This window comes from Aplosporella prunicola (genome assembly GCF_010093885.1).
Source record: "Aplosporella prunicola CBS 121167 unplaced genomic scaffold K452scaffold_20, whole genome shotgun sequence".
In the NCBI taxonomy this organism is placed as follows: domain Eukaryota; kingdom Fungi; phylum Ascomycota; class Dothideomycetes; order Botryosphaeriales; family Aplosporellaceae; genus Aplosporella; species Aplosporella prunicola.
Window position 1 is genome coordinate 169386 of NW_022983548.1, and position 17009 is coordinate 186394.

Here is a 17009-nt window from a genome sequence, read left to right on the forward strand (position 1 = left end):
ATGAAGCAGCAACTCAGAAGGAGCTTGGAAACAAAGCCGTTTGAAATCACAGCGCCGCTTGGCCAACATGAGGGAAATCTCAGACCCGCTCTGTTCCCATGTCACACTACTCATTCTCAATTCTTTCCTAAGAGACGTTCTTTACCGTCTTCCTATCTGCTCCCAGGGGTAGTTGTCGGTCTAAAAGATAACCACTGGTATCATGGCTCTTTTCTGTCCATTGGAACTCTATTGCAACCTTCAGGCTTGAGAGGGAGCGGATGCTCTTTCGTGCAAAGCTCTGATTATCTCGAACGGAGCACTGCACAAACAGACCGCAAGACGAGGTTGTCTCAATATCTCCAATCCCAGGTTTGGTGCAAGTTGATTGACTAGCTCAAGATTTATACTAACCTTGACAGGGGGTGTTAGATGATGCATGGCACCATGCCTACCTTGTCACAGCACCAAGGTTCTTGGGCTACTCTTTCAATCCAGTCTCTTTTTGGTACATTTATACTGCAGATTGCGAACTCAAAATGATGATCTTGGAGATCAACAATACTTTTGGCGAGGGAGGGATCCATCTATTGAAACCAGACATGGATGAGCAAGGCGGGTTTGAAGACGGAAAGCCAACTATTCTGTTCACAGATGACTGGCAGAAAGACCTTCACATCTCACCCTTCAGTTCTCATGAAGATTCATATTCTCTGATGGTTGTTGATCCTTTCCGATCTGAGGCGTTCTCGCAGGTCGATAACATCATCATACTCAAGTCTCTCCAAGGGCACACCAAACTGGTGACAAGAGTTTTTTCCGAATTTACGCTCAATGAGCCTTCCGCGGCAACGGCCCTGGATGGTCTGAATTTCATAATGAGGTGGTGGTCGGTTGGGATTGTCACCTTTTTACGGATCTTGAAAGAAGCGTGTGAATTATTTATAAAGCGGAAGTTGAAGGATTTCCTCCGACTAGAAGTAGCGCCCGATGGCGTCCCTAGAGACGCCACAGCAACTGAACAGTTAGTATCGACGATGATTGGAGGCACGTGAGCTCATTCGCTGACTTGTCCAAAGGCTTCTCGAAACATTCTTCCGTCGCTATCTCCAACATGTGGTGCACCATGCGCGTAAGCCTGTCAAAGTCATCTATAGGCCACCGCCAAGTGTTGGACAAGCTCAAGAGTTTGAGTATTGGGATGCAGCCAAAGGGAATGCTACCGATATCCTTGAGATCACTGTTCTCAACCCAGTGTTCTACAGTCGGTTCATACGTTATACACACACGTCAGAAGCCTTGGATCGCGAAGGCATCTTTACCGATGAGAGAAAAAAGACTGTCCGCATCTCGAACCCACAGTTCTTCAGCGGCCTTCCTCTGGGCCACTGGCATGAAGAGACAGAGAATAGCCGAGCTATGAGCTTCACGAATCGTTTGGGGTGGGAAGTGCTAAGGAGACTTCGCTGTCCACCAGCTGATTCTGCGGCACGTATTGATCAATGCGAAGACATTCGGGCAAAGCCTCTTGCACCGCTCGACGAGCATGTCCAGCAAAGATGCGGCGATTCGAAGAGCTACAGGCAGTGCCTGATCAAGAGTTTTCTTGCTCAACGGTTTACGGGCGGGTTCACGGAGCTAGTCGAATTGCTAGAGCTCGCCTTTCGTGTCTGTCTCGTCGCCGGAGGCTTTGCCACGACGAATTCTACTAGCCTGCTGACGAAGACGGTGGCGGCCAGCTCGATCCATGCCTGGAGCCTTGTCAAGAGCCTCTTTTAGTGAGCGAAAGCGGTACTGTGGTGCATCATGACAAATGGATGGTCTCGGCACCCGGCGAAAGGCTGGAAGGACACGGAGGCGCGTGAGGGTCCGTATGGCCGCACTCGGCCTAGCGCAAGTTCCGGATAGCCGAGGTTTTAGCTTCCGCTGAAGCGCGTCAATCGCTTCTGACGTCTCCCTCTGGCAGCGTGCCCGCCAAAATAGACCTGTCAAGCTGTCTGTCCTCGACTTCAAACGCCAGACCGTCGAAAAAAGCGTTGCAACTGTCGCCTGTCCGGCTCAGGGGCAACCACGTCGTCAAATAGGCACGTGCATGTCCCATACACCTCTGTCAACAGTCAACTTCATCCACATCGGCCCCAGACTCCACATGCAAGGATCGTCGCCCGCCCAGGCCTCGGGCCAAAGGCGTTCTCACACCCACAGCACCACACTTTGTTCCCACCCGCCTCGGTCCAATGGTCCATCGACTAATGGGGCGACGAGCCGACTCATTCCGACCAGGCTATGGCTCATAAGGAGCTCGATGGTTTATATGACAGCTTGATTCCCCCCTCTGTCATTACGTCTGTTGTCATAATTCCCTTCGCTGCCCCCCGCCTCATCCCCAGATCGAATTCACCCCGCAGCAAAACTCTATTTCAGACATACACACATCATGGCCAACAGCACTATGCAGCCTCAGCTGCCCTCCCTCGATGCCGAGGAGAAGGCCTTCCAGGACGAAGTCAACCAGGTGAAGCAGTGGTGGTCTGACTCACGATGGAGATACACCAAGCGCCCATTCACCGCCGAGCAGATTGTCACCAAGAGGGGAAACCTGAAGATCCAGTACCCTGGTGGTGAAATGTCCAAGAAGCTGTGGAGGACGGTCGAGAAGAGGTTCAAGGTACTTTCACATGCATCTGATGTCCATGCATGCAAGGGTGACTGACACATGCAACAGGACAAGGACGCGAGCTTCACCTATGGCTGCTTGGACCCCGTGATGGTCACTCAGATGGCCAAGTACATTGATACTGTCTACGTCTCCGGCTGGCAGTGCTCGTCCACCGCCTCGAGCACCGACGAACCTGGTCCCGATCTTGCCGACTACCCTATGACCACTGTCCCCAACAAGGTCCAGCACCTGTGGTACGCACAACTTTTCCACGACCGGAAGCAGAGGGAAGAGCGCCTCAGCACGCCCAAGGCCAACCGCGGAAATGTTCAGAACACCGACTACCTTCGTCCCATCGTCGCCGATGCTGATACTGGTCACGGCGGTCTGACTGCCATCATGAAGCTCACAAAGCTTTTCATCGAGAAGGGCGCTGCTGGTATTCACATTGAGGACCAGGCTCCGGGCACGAAGAAGTGCGGCCACATGGCTGGAAAGGTGCTTGTGCCCATCAGCGAGCACATCAACCGTCTCGTCGCCATCAGAGCGCAGGCCGATATCATGGGTACCGATCTCCTTGCCATTGCCCGTACCGACTCCGAGGCCGCTACTCTCATCACTTCGACCATCGACCCTCGCGACCACGGATTCATTGTTGGCGCCACCAACCCCGCTATTCAGCCCCTAAACGATCTCATGCGTGCTGCCGAGGAGGCTGGCAAGAATGGTGACCAACTCCAGGCCATCGAGGATAGCTGGACTGAGCAGGCCGGCCTTAAGCTTTTCCACGAGGCTGTAGCGGACACCATTAATGCCGGCGTTCACGTCAACAAGAAGGACCTCATTGCGCAGTTCAACGAGCAGTCCAAGGGCAAGAGCAACCAGGAAGCGCGCGCCATCGCCAAGGGCATCACCGGTGTCGACATCTACTTTGACTGGGACGCGGCACGTACCCGAGAGGGCTACTACCGCTACAAGGGAGGCTGCCAGTGCGCCATCAACCGCGCCATCGCCTACGCCCCTTACGCTGACCTGATCTGGATGGAGAGCAAGCTTCCGGACTACGCACAGGCCAAGGAGTTCGCTGAAGGCGTCCACGCCGTCTGGCCCGAGCAGAAGCTCGCATACAACCTGTCGCCGTCGTTCAACTGGAAGGCGGCTATGCCGCGCGACGAGCAGGAGACGTACATCCAGCGCCTGGCGGCGCTCGGCTACTGCTGGCAGTTCATCACGCTGGCGGGCCTGCACCAGACGGCGCTGATCAGCGACACGTTCAGCAAAGCCTTCGCCAAGCGCGGCATGGCGGCCTACGGCGAGCAGATCCAGGAGCCGGAGATGGAAAACAAGGTGGACGTGGTGACGCACCAGAAGTGGAGCGGAGCCAACTACGTCGACAACCTCCTCAAAATGGTGTCGGGCGGTGTCAGCTCGACATCAGCGATGGGCAAGGGAGTTACCGAAACGCAATTCCATTGAGGGGGCTCACGGTCCAACGACCGTTGAACGATAAAGGGAGCCACGTATGGCCCGGGGTTCTGTGTGTGTGCGTGTGTGTGAAGATCAACATATTTCAACGTATTATGAGTTTTTTTGATACCTTGCGAATCTTTTCTTTCATGGCTGTAGTTAGGTACATCTAAATGGCGACCAATATAAATCCGATATGTAGAGCACGAGCAAATCAAGCTATGTCCAAGAAAAGAACAGCTACGCCTACGCACCGTGAGACTCATTTTCAGACGGGAAAGAAGCTTTTCATCAACGAGGGCCGATCGACAATGATTGCCGGCTGATCATCACGAGTATACTATTAATACGAAAAAGCACGGAGCGAGCAAAAGTAGTGCGTGGCGCGTGTGTAGAGATCTTTCCCAAATGCATGTCGGAGAAGCAGCATCTTCATCATGCCTGTTGTTCCCTGAACCCCCTTTGTTCACTTCTTCATGACAGGCTGCAAATGAAAACGTTGTTAAAAGGCGGGTGCTCAAATGGGAAGAGAATATGCCTCCTTGGCCGTGTGCTCCTTGCTCTGAACTCTCGCTCACTTGTCTTACAGCCGGACAGCATAGTATGGCGTGTACGTCTAGACCAGAGCGCGCGTTACTCGAGTTTGCGCGATGAGGCTTGACGGCACGATTCCATGCTTGGGCTTGGGGTTCGGAGTGATATAGGAGCGGAGCAGTGTCAGTGACTGGCAGCACGCTGCACCACTGCACCACCACAACAGAACTCCATCCTCTCCACAGAAAGCATCAAGCCGTACACGCCCATAGCACCCAAAGCAACAAAGCCGCAGTCCCCAGCGACAGAAGCAGCACCACACACGGCACATCCTTTGTCGCGCCCTGCACCCAAGCCGCCCAATCCGGCCTCGAGACAACAAAGACAAAGCCACGGCTCCTAGACAAAGACAAAGCGCCATTCTTCGCAACCCACCCGCATACGCTGATGCCAGTGCCGGAAGCTATATCTGCCCACAATCCAACAGCCTTTCTCTTTTCCAGCCAATATTTCACACTGTTGCAAATCTTCACTGCTTCATTGAAACCCCCCTACTTACTTATCAGATATTGATCTACAACTGTCAACAAGCACACTAAGTAACTGAAGCTCTATAATAAGCTCTTAGCAACTATGCCGCCCCGCAAGTCCCACCACCAGAGCCAGCCGCGCAGGAAATACCTAGCTAGAAGAGCCAAAGAGCGCGTACGCGGATACGCACACGCAGGCGCCAGCCTCTCGCGCCGCAATGACCCCTTACACGACGACGACGACGACGACGACGACGACAACAGCACGGCACCCGAAGTAGCCGACAACGAAACTCCAGACGCAGAGCCCATCCCCCACGACGAGGGCATTGGCAAAGCCCCCGAGCGCCTAGATATGCCAGGCCTGGAGTCGGCGCCGCCAGAACAGCCGGCCGCGCCCTCCCGCGCTGCCGTCCTCCTCCCTATGCAGCACGCGCTGCAGACGTTGACGCAGCGGCTCGACACCCTGCACGCGCAGATTGGGGCTGCGCCGACGCCGCTGGCTGCGCATGCGTACTTGCCTTCTATCTACGCGACGCTGCAGCGCCTCGACATCTGGCATGTAGCGAGCATGCACGTTTTTGCGCGCGAGGGGTACGACAGCGAGGTGCTGGTGCGGCAGCGCGAGGAGTGGCGCCGGCAGGTCCTGCTGATGCTGGGGATGCTGAGACAGTGGGCTGTGGCGCAGGGTTTGTTGATGCAGAGCGGGGAACGGGTCGTATTTGAGGAGGAGAGGAAGGAGGTGCAGGAGGAGGGAGAATGGTTGGAGGGCTTTTGTAGGTGGGTGAGGAAGGTTTGTGACTTTGGGGAGGAGGAGTGGGAGCGTTTGGTTGGGACGGACGAGTTGTTGGATCAGGTTGATAAGGTATTCGGGGATGAGCATGAGGATGAAGGGTATGAGAATGCAGAGGGGGTTGAGGAAGGAGAGGTTATTAAGGTGAAAGACGGTATTAAGGAAAAAGAGGGTGTCAAGGAAGCAGAGGGAGTTGAAGAAGTAGTAGTAAGTGAAGAAGTAGGAGTAGGCGGAGAGGTGGGAGTAGGTGAAGAGGAAGGGTATGATGAAGGTTTGGAGTGGGATCCTCAGCTATATTCAGAGGAAGAGGAGGTTATTGATAATAAACGGGAGGATGATGAAAAACAAGGGGTTCAGAATGAAGTAGAGAAGGAGAAACTCATAGCTGCGAAAGAGGAAGAAGTGTCTGATTTTGAATTGGATTTAGAGCCGAACGAGTCCGAGGAAGATTAATGGAATGATGAAGCTGAGGAGGCGTATTGAGCTGAGATAGAAATAATGGAAATTTGTTGTGTTTCCGGGTTGGTTCTGCGTTGACACGTTGGTGGCGCGGTGCCCGCCATCGAGCTCCCACCTCGACCTCAACACACCAGTCATACTCTTACCTCGCAAATCCATCCAACCCGAGTCCAACGCCAATGCCGCAATCCGTATGTAGTAAGTTCTTCTCGATCGCGCCTGGCCACGGTTATCGCCGAAAAGCCATTGGATCGGACAGCGGCGCGCGATGGAATCGACCGCGCTCCGAAATTGATTGCGCCCAAGAGCCGTATCGGCGGCGACTCCTCGTCCAGCTTTCCGACATCCGGCCTTTTCCGTAATGGCGACTGAACAGCCACTCCTCATTCGTACCACGTATGTTCGTGTACTTCGTACGAGAGCTCCGTGTCCGCGACTATTTGCTTGTCAATTTTACTAGCCGCACGAAGGCTCTCGTAACCTGAGTAAACCGAGCAACACGGGGGGCCTTTTTACATAGTGGCGACGGCTACATCGAAGGCGTCGTTCGCGATCACCGTAACTGGCTATTGGTTAGCCATATGTACGGCACTGGACCTACTGCGAGACTGCCGATGGTGTGTGTGTGCCTCGTACACTGATGCTGTTCGAGGTCAGCTAGATAGGCTGTTGGTGCCTGCTTAACCCTCGACAGATGTTAAGCCCTAGTTCTTGTCTGCTCACGGTGGCACTAGGATCTGGGCGAGTAAATTAGGTGTTGAAGTTATCCAAAATAAACCCTATAACATGTCGTTGGAGAACTCCGGTAACTGGATCAGCTCTCATGCGAGCATTGTTGGGACTCAATGCGCACGCGTTGAAGGTAGGAGGATGACAGTCGACAACAATCCGGATTACAGAGCGTTCTTCTGTCAGACTAGTGGTAGGTTTGACGTCGACAACAAACGGAGCAACTAATTGCTCTGGTGGCGAGGGCAGGTCTCTGAAAGGCCTATCTTTACGGAGTTATAGAAAGAGATGGAGATTTCCAAGCTAGCTCTTGACAGTCAGTTCAGGTACTCTTTCATGCAAGTGGGCTTGTCCTTGCCCGTCAGATGGGGTCATCTGTTATGTAGTTACCTGGATGGTAGTCTGGTATGTGTAGTGGAGAAGACTTGGTGCCAACAATAACGCAGGAAAGGCGCAACTCCACCTGTATAGCTGCAGAATGAGAGGATCGTAGGTAGTCTACATTGGCGTCTTGGGTCTTCTCTTCAAGCGCTGGGCGGTGCTGTCGTTGATGTCCTGTGTTTTCTCATCCATTTAGGCAGGCACGTCAGTGGAGAGGGTGAGTGGCGGGGCACCTTCCTGACCGACAACCTATCCACCTGCGTGCTTTCCTTCACCACCCTTCCCCCAAGTCGCGTCGTGTCGTGCCCTTTCAACCTTCACTCTTCCTCCGAGTCTTCCACCTTCGCTCAACCCACATCGCTTTCACGTATCTTTGTAGCCCCAAACCGCTTCGTATCCTTCACCAGGATGTCTTTTCATCCAGACAGACTGAACATGATCCAGAACGGCCATCACCCCGACGATTCCCGTCACTACAACGAGCTGCTGGACTATGGCACGCCTGAGGAAGGTGAGGTGCCTCCGCCTGTCAAAGCTATCACTGGAAGCAACAATGAGCCCCTTGGAAGGCGTCGAAGCCCGTCCGCCACGTTGTGTGGACAGGAACCTGATGCCGCCATCACACCAGAGAATGACAAGAATGGCCGCCTCACTCCTCCACCTTTTGACTTTGGTAGCGGCATGGTTTTGCCGCCACTTAAGGCAGAAGGTGTTCGTCAAGCTCACTTAAGGGCCATTGACCAGAGGATCCGTGTATGATATAATATGACTTGTGCACAGCTAGCATTTCTTGAGCTAATCTTTATGCAGGCTGGTTCTCTGTTCCAGAAGCTTGCCAACAGCCGTGATCCGACTCTGCTCAGTTATCTTCAGAGGCGTCACATTACTCCCAACTTCTTGAACGAGATTGACAAGTTCCTGGCCAACCACCCCGAGATTGCTGACTATGCACCTCGATTTGTCCAGGACTTCAACAGTCTCACACCCTTCGATGCTTATCGGTACTTCCTGAAGGGTTACACGAGGCCTGCGAGATACATCAAGGATCATTTGCCTGAAGGCAACTTTGTTCTGCCTGTGGGCTTCAAGTACGAGCGCCTTGTCAATGCTGTCGACGAGGAACTCATCGGCTTCTTTGAGGGTCATGACTACCGCTACGACATTCTCGAGGAGATTGACTGCCAGGTGGCTTACTTTGTGGCAGACCTCCAGAGAGGTCATCTTCTGAAGAGGGCTGATCGTACGCTCGTCGTCTACGCTATCTGGGGCAATCCTGTGGATGCCTACAAGTACTTTGAGTATAACTATCAGACGAAGTGGTTGAAGCACCGCTATCTCTCCGAACACATCGTCCTCGATGACATTCCACGCCAGGATGGCTACTCACTCCCCAACCCACGGCAGACAGGAGAGGACGAGGGTCATCGTGGCCACTATATGGTAAGATTGAGGATGGCCAGGGCCGCTGACGAAGGAGTCGACGTTCTCGACGTTCTCCTTAATGAGTTTACCGCCGAGCTTGCTAAGAAGGGTCATCGTCGTGATTACATTGAAAAGAGAAAGCGCGAAGCCAAGGACGCCATCGATCGTGAGCGCGACGATCCTGTCGGCCACGACATTGTCAGCATGGTCATGGGCATGGCCGATGTCGAACATAGGATCGTCCGCCCGATTCCTACCGGTACCGGTGGTACTGCAGGTTTCACTGTGACCACCAACAGTGGTGGCACCTTTATCTTCGGTGGCGGACAAGGTCTGGGTTCCAACATGACCACCATCAAGCAGGAGCCGCTCTCTTCGGTTCCATCTACTCCGGCGCATGATCTCTCTTTTGGTGGCACGAGAGCCACCTCTGGCGTCTTCCGTAGTAAACTTCGTCGGTACAAGAACATGCTTGAATCCTTGATCAGGAACGAGGTCCTAGCGGCTCAGACACCGAGCCTGGATCAAGGACAACGCCAAGCTATCCTCAACTCGCGTCGTAAAACCGAGCGCCAGATGGTCCAGACACTCTGCCAGCTCGGAAGTCACGAAAAGACCATGTCGAGAGCGGCCAAGGCGGAGATTCTATCGCAGTTCACACGCAAGAAGCAGGCTGAAAACGAGGCTGTTGGCAAGCGAGTTGATGTTCTGCGGCTGTACAAGCAGTACGTCTGAAGGGCGTTGGAGAAAGTACATGGTCGAAGGTACTATGGGAAAGTTTGTTTGTTTTAGCTCATGTCAGCAGCACTCGTTCACGGGGCGTCAAAGATGAGTATGGCAAGGGTTGCTCAATTTCTCTACTGATTTTAGACCTTGCTGGAGGACTCACCGGGCTCCTATGGGCCTTAGGTCGCTACCGCTACGCTGCTGCCCTTCATGTTCTCTAAAGTCATGTTTTTACTTTTTGAGTAGCGTCTTGACTTCCCCCCCGTTCCCCTAAGGATTTTGGAGGGAGTTTGACGCTACTACATAAAGCCCACTTCTGCTTTTCTTCTCTTCACACACTTTGTAGAATGTTTTCTGGGTATCCCCATAGGATCATCCTCCTCGATCCAGCTAAAGCAATGCAGTCGATTATCTCACTCTCCCGCGCTCTGTGCATAAGTGTAGGCTCTCAATCACCCGTGTCAAGCTCCCTGTCCCGTCATCAGTAATTGGCATGTCAGTAATCTGAAAAAGTGACTTACAAGTCGAGTTGCACACCGTTGCTAACACCATAGTCCTCCAAGGTCAACTGGTCCTTGAACGGACGCTCGCCCTGTCGCTTCAACATGATCTCATGCGTCTGGCGACCGATACGAGCAGCGACCTGAGCTTTGAAGAGTTCTAATATAACCGTCAGCTATACTCAGCGACAATAACACCACCACCAAACAGCAGAGGAAGGACTCGGGGGTATACGCACTAACGGGATCGCTCGCCAGGCACGGAATCTGCGCCTTGGTGCCCAAGCGGTCATTCACCGTCACAATAATCATAGGCTCCTGGTTCGCGGGTGCGGGCGCCGCCGCAGCCTTGGGCTTGGAGCGCGGCTTATCCGTCCTCTCTCTGCGCTCACCACCACCACCCCTCCTGGGCCCACCAAACTTGTCCGCGACGCCAAGGCGGTCGTCGTCCTCTTCCTCGCGGCGGCGCTCTCTGCGCCTCTCGCGGTCGCGGCTGCGGCTGCGCTCACGCCGCTCGTTGTTATCGTTGTCTTTGTCGTCGCGCCGCCGCCGCGCCGGGCTCCGGTTCGCCCGGTACCCGCGCTTGTAGCCGCCGTCATTGCTGTCGCGGGCGTCGGGCTCGGCGCCGCTGCTGTTGTGTGTGGGCTTTTCTTTCCAGCGGAAGCCTCCGCCTCCGCCGCCGCCGGTCTTGCGTGGCCGGTCGGTGTCTCGGCGCGGGGAGCGCGAGCGGGAGCGCGAGCGGGAGCGCGATCGCGGCATCTTTTGGGTTGTAAGTGGGTTGTGTTGGTTGGGGTGGAGGTGGATGGGTGGAAGATAGGTTGGGCGGGAGTGCTGTGAAGCTATGACGTTGCCGAGGGAGGTTAGGTAGTTTCGCGCGCGTGGTGGTGGATGGGTAAGGTTCGCGATCACGTCTACCTTCACCTTCACGTATCTACCTAGACGCACAACATGGCCACTTGCCACGAATAACGCCGTAGGCCGCGCCTCTCCTCTCCGCTCCTCACAGTCCCGACAACAGCATCTCCCACCGCACAGTAGCAATGCGCCTCCTCGCAGCAACCTCCCCGCCCGCCCTACACGTCTCGCGCCCAACACGCAGCACCGTCTCCTTCACCGCGACGACGCGGCCACCAGCGCGCACACTGACAGCGCGCACGCTCTTGCACCTCTCGCATGGCGTGCGCGCCGCGGTCGGCCTGCTCATCCTCGCGCTGTTCTGGGCCAAATGGCGCGCCTTTTTCCCCTTGGAAGAGATGGTGGGCGCGGAGCAGGAAGCCGCGTTCGAGCATGCGCTGCAACGGCGCGTCCTCAGTAGCGCTGTGGGCACGGCGCTGATGTGGTGTGTGGAACGCTGCGATTGGCGCGGCTTACTGGTTGGGGGTGTGGGTGGGCTTTGGGGCGTTTTGAGACGGGGGTATACTGGTATGTTTGTTTGTTTGTTTGCTTTTTTCCATCTTCCTCTCCTTCTGCTGCTGCTGGGTAAGGTGGGGCGCTTGTGCTGATGCTGCGTGCAGAGGAGTCGTTGCTCGTGCTGCGTGGGTTGGGTATTCAGACGTCGAGCTCGTCGCCTACGTATCTTTCGACGGCGACGACGCGCTTTATTCCTACGGCGTCTATACAGGACATCTTCATACACGAGGCGTTCAAGGGGTTTGAAGTTAGGTTTTATTTGGCTATTGTGGTGGAAGGGGAGGAAGATGCTGTGGTGGTCTTCCCCGTAAGTGCTTTCTCCTGCTTCGCCCCTTGATGCACCACTACATGTGCTGACTGCCGGCTTCTAGAAGCTGTTGCCGAGGCGCCCCATCCTCGAGGAAGTCTGGCGCGGCGCGAGGGCCTGTCTATATGAGCCCAAGAGCTGAGAAGCGTGCGTCGAGCACAGTTCTGCTGTTTTCAGATACCCAAATGCTGCGCAACCCGCTCCACAGCCATGGTTCTCTATTCGTTCGCATCGTCTCCCCGCTTGGGAAGTTGCTTTTTATCAAGGCCTTTCCTGGCCAGATATCTGGCGTTTATGACATCCACCGGCTCCATCCGTTCCTTCTTCAGCACAGGCATATATTTACCCTGGAGCTTAGGCGCATCGGCGCCGTCGTAGAGCCTAGCACTCCTAAAATCCGTTAATATCAACGTTCGACAAAGGGGCAAATAAAACTCACCTTTGGCCCTTGGTGGACGGGGGACCTTTCAGCTGCTCTTCAGAAAACTTGAGACCCTGACTGGCAACGAGATCAAGCAGACTGCCAGAAAGCGCCTCGTCAATTCGCCTCTTGTGCCACACCGTCCAAAGGTCAGCCATGACACTGTTATGGCCGAATTTCTCCTCCAAACCAGCCGCCTTGCTACCGGGAAGGCCCCGCTCGTCACCGACCCAAACCCAGTCCAGAGCATCTTCCATCACCTCTTTGCTCTCATCGCCCTCTTTGGGGAAAATGCAGTCCCAAAGCACCAGCGGCGTGTCCGTGGCCATTTCGTACTTGGGCTTTGTCGGGTTCTTCTCTATATCAAGCAGATCTCTGACGATGGTCGGCGGCTCCAGCCCCTGGCCAACTAGGAACAGGATCGCGACTATGTGCCGCACCTGGTGCCAAAGGAAAGCGGAGCCGTGGAGGCAGAAGGTGAACAGGCCGGGCCCGCTGAGCTCAGGCGCTCCAACGATGCGCTCCTTGTCAGCACTACCTTCAAGCTCCGGAATTTGGAACATCTCGTCCTTCGTGTAAGACGCGAAGCCAGACCCGGTGTTCCACCGATCAATCGACGTGTGCGTGATGCGGCGCTGGAAGTTTGTGATCTGCTTAGCCGGGTCGACCTTGCAGAAGTTCCTGAAATCATTCAGTCCAACAAGGTAACTGGCCGCTTCGCGCATGGCCTCGATATCGAGCCACCCCTCGCGCATAGTCTTGCCATTCAATCCGGCATAACAACCGCTTGCGCCCGGCATCGGAGCGAAGGCAGGCTGGGTGAAGAAGTACTTGTATCTGCGCTCCCTACAATTGAAGCGAGCAGAAAAGTCGGGGCCAGGGTTGGGGCACCACGCATAAACGCGGATATCCTCTGGTAGAACGCGGTTCAGAATGCTCACGTAGGGCATCTCATCCTTGATGTCGTCAAACGAGACTTCCTCGGGCGCATCTGCGCCGCCCATCTCTACGTCCTCTCCTTCCAACCCGTCCGCTCGCGCCTCAGCGGCCTCACTGGCCACGGCTCCCACCTCGGCCGAATCGACATCCTCCCTCGTAGGCCGGGCCTTCGGCTTTGGCCTATTACTGCGCACCCTTATGCCAATGACCTGGCCGAAGGCACTGACGCCACGGTCCGTCCGCCCGCACTTGCTGTAGTCACAGCCCTCCCAATTGATATCGTCCTCGCCCAAGCCAGGCTTCGGCGTCGGGATAATGAGCCTCGTCTTCTTGAGCGCCTTCCAGAGCTCCTCCTCGATCGTCGGCAGCGGCGTCGTGTTGTTGGCATGGTGCTCGAAGCCGTTGTAGCGGCCGCCCAGGTACGCGAACTTGAGCGCGATCAAGCGCGTCGTGTATTTCGAGGGATCAAACGCCTTCGGCGGGCCGCGCTGCTTCTTGAAGCCCGTCTTCGCGGGCTCTGCCGCAGTTGTCGTCGTCGCGACCGCAGCCGCCGTGGCGCTGGCGTTCTGCAGCGCGAGCTTGGCTTCCAGCTCGCTGACGCGCGCCAGGCGCTGCTCGATCTCGGCGCGGCGCGCGACGAACTCGTCGTCGGTTAGGCCGGCGAAGTCGGTCATCCTGAGCGCTTTGCTCCGGTAGTGGTCTTCTTCGATGCGGCGCTTCAACGCCAGCTTGGCGGTGTGATTGCGCGCGAGGGGGGTTCTGTGCGAAAAGCGGCGGCGCGGTCCTAGGCGTGCGAAGGGTACTGCGTTGAGGCGTGGGATGCCGGCGAGGGTCCGCTGCATTTGCGAGCGTGCTGCGGCGGAGCTCGTCCGAAATTTTGGGCGATCATGCCCGCCTGGGGTCGGCATTTCTTCGGCATGGCTTAGAGGTGAGAGATGCCTGACAATATCTCGGACTTCCTCTTCATTGCCTCTCAATGGACTACTCTATTTCGTGGCTCTCGAGGAATTGGCATGCTGGTTTCAAAGGTGCTGGCCATACACTACGAAGTCGCAGCGAAGCTCAGCCAAGCTTTGGTCTCATGTCCACTGCCACCACGGTCCGGCTCAGCTCAGCGCCTGCTCAGCCGCATGAACGTTTGTAATCCAGCATCTCGCGACCACAGTTTCAGAGCAGCTCGTACTCTAAATTGCTAATCCGTAGCATGGCTTATGCGACGGACACTATGCGGAGAAGCCAATCGCCGCTAGACCGAGAGCACAAAAATAGTTTCTTCAAGCTTCACCACTTACCCAATCAGGCTACGGCATACTGGCGCAGTCACTACACTTCTGGACCTGTATAGCGTGGCGCTGCTATGGTTCCTGGCGTGCTCAGAATTGCTTCCTTCTGTCGAACGTGTTCTAGGTCCGCTGTGGCGCTCGTACGATGTTGCAAGCACAATCCTTGTTCCTGCATAGGGCAATGCAGCGGACGCCCTCATTGTCACCGCCCCAGTTTCACGCCATGGCGCTTCCGCTGCTGTCAACATGGTGATAATGATGGAGGGCGAGCTCGTATAGAGTTACCAAGAGCATGTTGCGTTGCGATTCAAGGTCGTATCAGACGAGTTGCACGGTATAAAGACATGCTGGTAGCTCGAGGTAGACCATATTGAATCCAACAATTGAAACAAAACATCACTCTTCTACAATTCCAATATCCCATCATATCCCCAGTTATCCAACAATCCCCAAAGCCAGCGAAAATGCTCTCCCTTCTCGCCCTCAGCACCCTCCTCCTAAGTATCGTCTCCGCCGTCTCCGCCTCACCCGCAGCCCCCAAACGCGCCAATCCCCCCAGCTCCTTCTACCTCGTAACGACGAGCTCGCGCGCACCCGCCCCCAACGGCAACTCCTCAGCCCTAGCCAACGTCTCAGCCATCAGCCTGTTCGACCCCTACTACCAGCCGAACTACTACCTCCGGCAGTCGCAGCCAGGGTACAACTCGCTGCCCAGCTTCACGTACACGAACGGCTACCTGCAGACCGTGCAAGCCGGGCCGCACAACTTCCCCCCGAGCCAGTCTTACATCGCGTACAGCGCGGGCGCGGGCAAGGAGCTTACGTTTTACCCGCAGCAGGAGAGCGCGACGGGCGGTGCGGGTGGAGACCTGAACTTTCAGGGTGGGTATTTGCTTGCTACGGCGAGCTTTGCTAACGCATGGATGCTGTGTGATGGCGCGTTGGGCCAGCGTGTCGTGAGTGCTCTACTTGCTGTGTGTGTGCTGCTGTGGGATGGCTTTGCTGACTGTGGGATAGATTAAGTATCGTGGTACCGATGAGAGTTGTGAGCAGGTGTATGTGCAGGCTGTTGCAGAACCGCCATATTAAGTTGATTGGTTTGTTGGAGGAATGGAGAGGATTGTTGGCAACCAATGAGACTGTAGTAGGGGAGGGTGATGGGTTGATTTATTTTATTGGTGGATTGTCTATATTTGTTGCATCTGTCTGGAGTTAATGGTCTTGCCTTGATTTCCATTTTCATTTTAATACAGTGACCTACCCAACCAACTCAAGTTTGTGTTTTGCCTCGTTTGCACGTTTACGTGTCGTACAGTGAGCCGCTGCTTCTTACCATGGGTTGTTTCACACCTGGCGTTGCCTGACTGGTGCTGCATGAATGAGTGAGAGAAAGGGCGACGTGAGAAGTACAACTGTGGCGGACATGCCAGCAGCAGCCAAACTGAGAAAGAGTGACCTATAACACCACTATAAAGCAATGCCACCAGTTCATGAACCCAACCCTCAACCACCACCAAGATGCTACGCAATATCCAGCAGCGCGTGCGCGACCGCTACCTCATGACCCTGTTCTTCCTGCACCTTGCTGCCTGGATCGTGAACTTCAGTCTCACTTTGGGCGTCGACAAGTTTAGAGACACGATCGACCAGACGCCCGGGATAACGACTGCACGGTTCAGGTCGTTCCTCGCAGGCGTGTGGCTAATCGGGACCACTGTGAGTCAACTACGACGAGTTTCTCCATCTCTCTAACCTTTTGAACAGGCTGGAGCTTTGACTATCTGGACCTTCTGTCGAGCAACTCGCTTCCTTACCGGAAGGAAGACAGTGGAGCATATCACCGTTTTCACCATCATACACTCGCTGGGATCATGTGGCTTCCTACTTGCGTTCTTGTTCATCATGATGAACGTCCCCGCCGATTGCCTCGACGTGGATGATAGCCGTGGGTCTCTCTGGGTTCTGATCGCCAATACGGACAAGAAGACTCCGCAGGAAAGCTGCGCCGAGCGTCGCTATATGTGGATGCTGGTGATAGCGGCGATTTACGGACAGATATTTCTTATCGCCACCGAGCGATGGGACATAACGAAGCATGGAATGATACTGTTGGCCCAGATCGTTTGGAAGAGTCTGAAATCGCTTGGGGAGCGCATTGTCGAGCCCTTCCTCGCTGTTTGGAAGACCGTCAATCCCATCTTCACCTCTCGGATGATCAATAGGGGATACGTTCAAAAGATTTGGAAGCGCTACTTTGTGCATGGGAGTCGGGTTGGTGTTGGTGTCGAGCCACAAGGGCCGTCCGAGGAGCCAGAGAGCAGTACGTTCATTGTTACTAACTTGCGAATCCAACCCCTGTTGTATTTTGCCTGCTAATATCCTTATCAGTTCCTCTACAAGACTTGACGGTTAGACAAATTGAATTTCCTGAGCTCCTGAAACAGGAAACAGTACTCTTGACGGTTCTCCA

The 17009-nt window shown here is 55.0% G+C and overlaps 9 protein-coding genes across 9 annotated transcripts; 7 read left to right on the forward strand and 2 right to left on the reverse strand.

The window, feature by feature from the left end:
• Window positions 1-1758, forward strand: K452DRAFT_232609 (uncharacterized protein; the record flags this gene model as incomplete). Its single annotated transcript, XM_033537244.1, has 3 exons — window positions 1-351; window positions 402-1003; window positions 1059-1758. 3 exons carry the CDS (start codon window positions 1-3, stop codon window positions 1756-1758), a joined length of 1653 nt encoding a protein of 550 aa, XP_033394975.1.
• A 673-nt stretch (window positions 1759-2431) lies between these two features.
• On the forward strand, window positions 2432-4114 carry K452DRAFT_232641 (uncharacterized protein; the record flags this gene model as incomplete). Its single annotated transcript, XM_033537249.1, has 2 exons — window positions 2432-2647; window positions 2705-4114. The coding sequence occupies 2 exons, from the start codon at window positions 2432-2434 to the stop codon at window positions 4112-4114; spliced, it is 1626 nt and encodes a 541-aa protein (XP_033394976.1).
• Window positions 4115-4790: 676 nt separating this feature from the next.
• On the forward strand, window positions 4791-6502 carry K452DRAFT_74433 (uncharacterized protein). Its single transcript, XM_033547085.1, has one exon. The coding sequence runs from the start codon at window positions 5273-5275 to the stop codon at window positions 6413-6415; it is 1143 nt and encodes a 380-aa protein (XP_033394977.1). The 5' UTR covers window positions 4791-5272; the 3' UTR covers window positions 6416-6502.
• A 1833-nt stretch (window positions 6503-8335) lies between these two features.
• Window positions 8336-9010, forward strand: K452DRAFT_275420 (uncharacterized protein; the record flags this gene model as incomplete). Its single annotated transcript, XM_033539234.1, has 1 exon — window positions 8336-9010. A coding segment is annotated over one exon (675 nt), but the record flags the coding sequence as incomplete, so codon positions are not given.
• A 1186-nt stretch (window positions 9011-10196) lies between these two features.
• On the reverse strand, window positions 10197-10491 carry K452DRAFT_232729 (uncharacterized protein; the record flags this gene model as incomplete). The annotated part of the gene is made up of 2 exons (XM_033537257.1): window positions 10197-10339; window positions 10419-10491. The coding sequence occupies 2 exons, from the start codon at window positions 10489-10491 to the stop codon at window positions 10197-10199; spliced, it is 216 nt and encodes a 71-aa protein (XP_033394979.1).
• A 569-nt stretch (window positions 10492-11060) lies between these two features.
• On the forward strand, window positions 11061-11897 carry K452DRAFT_74442 (uncharacterized protein). The gene has a single exon (XM_033547086.1). It carries the CDS (start codon window positions 11220-11222, stop codon window positions 11679-11681), a length of 462 nt encoding a protein of 153 aa, XP_033394980.1. The 5' UTR covers window positions 11061-11219; the 3' UTR covers window positions 11682-11897.
• Window positions 11681-12038, forward strand: K452DRAFT_232413 (uncharacterized protein; the record flags this gene model as incomplete). The annotated part of the gene is made up of 2 exons (XM_033537231.1): window positions 11681-11896; window positions 11961-12038. 2 exons carry the CDS (start codon window positions 11681-11683, stop codon window positions 12036-12038), a joined length of 294 nt encoding a protein of 97 aa, XP_033394981.1.
• A 76-nt stretch (window positions 12039-12114) lies between these two features.
• On the reverse strand, window positions 12115-14374 carry K452DRAFT_289816 (uncharacterized protein). The gene has a single exon (XM_033540894.1). It carries the CDS (start codon window positions 14162-14164, stop codon window positions 12332-12334), a length of 1833 nt encoding a protein of 610 aa, XP_033394982.1. The 5' UTR covers window positions 14165-14374; the 3' UTR covers window positions 12115-12331.
• Window positions 14375-15003: 629 nt separating this feature from the next.
• K452DRAFT_232310 (uncharacterized protein) lies at window positions 15004-15628 on the forward strand (the record flags this gene model as incomplete). The annotated part of the gene is made up of 2 exons (XM_033537227.1): window positions 15004-15495; window positions 15557-15628. The coding sequence occupies 2 exons, from the start codon at window positions 15004-15006 to the stop codon at window positions 15626-15628; spliced, it is 564 nt and encodes a 187-aa protein (XP_033394983.1).
• Window positions 15629-17009: the final 1381 nt, after the last annotated feature.

What these genes read in the sequence shown, in the direction of transcription:
- K452DRAFT_74433 (XM_033547085.1), top strand. Translation starts at nt 5,273, where the DNA reads ATGCCGCCCCGCAAGTCCCACCACCAGAGCCAGCCGCGCAGGAAATAC.
- K452DRAFT_74442 (XM_033547086.1), top strand. Translation starts at nt 11,220, where the DNA reads ATGCGCCTCCTCGCAGCAACCTCCCCGCCCGCCCTACACGTCTCGCGC.
- K452DRAFT_289816 (XM_033540894.1), bottom strand. Translation starts at nt 14,164, where the DNA reads ATGCCGACCCCAGGCGGGCATGATCGCCCAAAATTTCGGACGAGCTCC.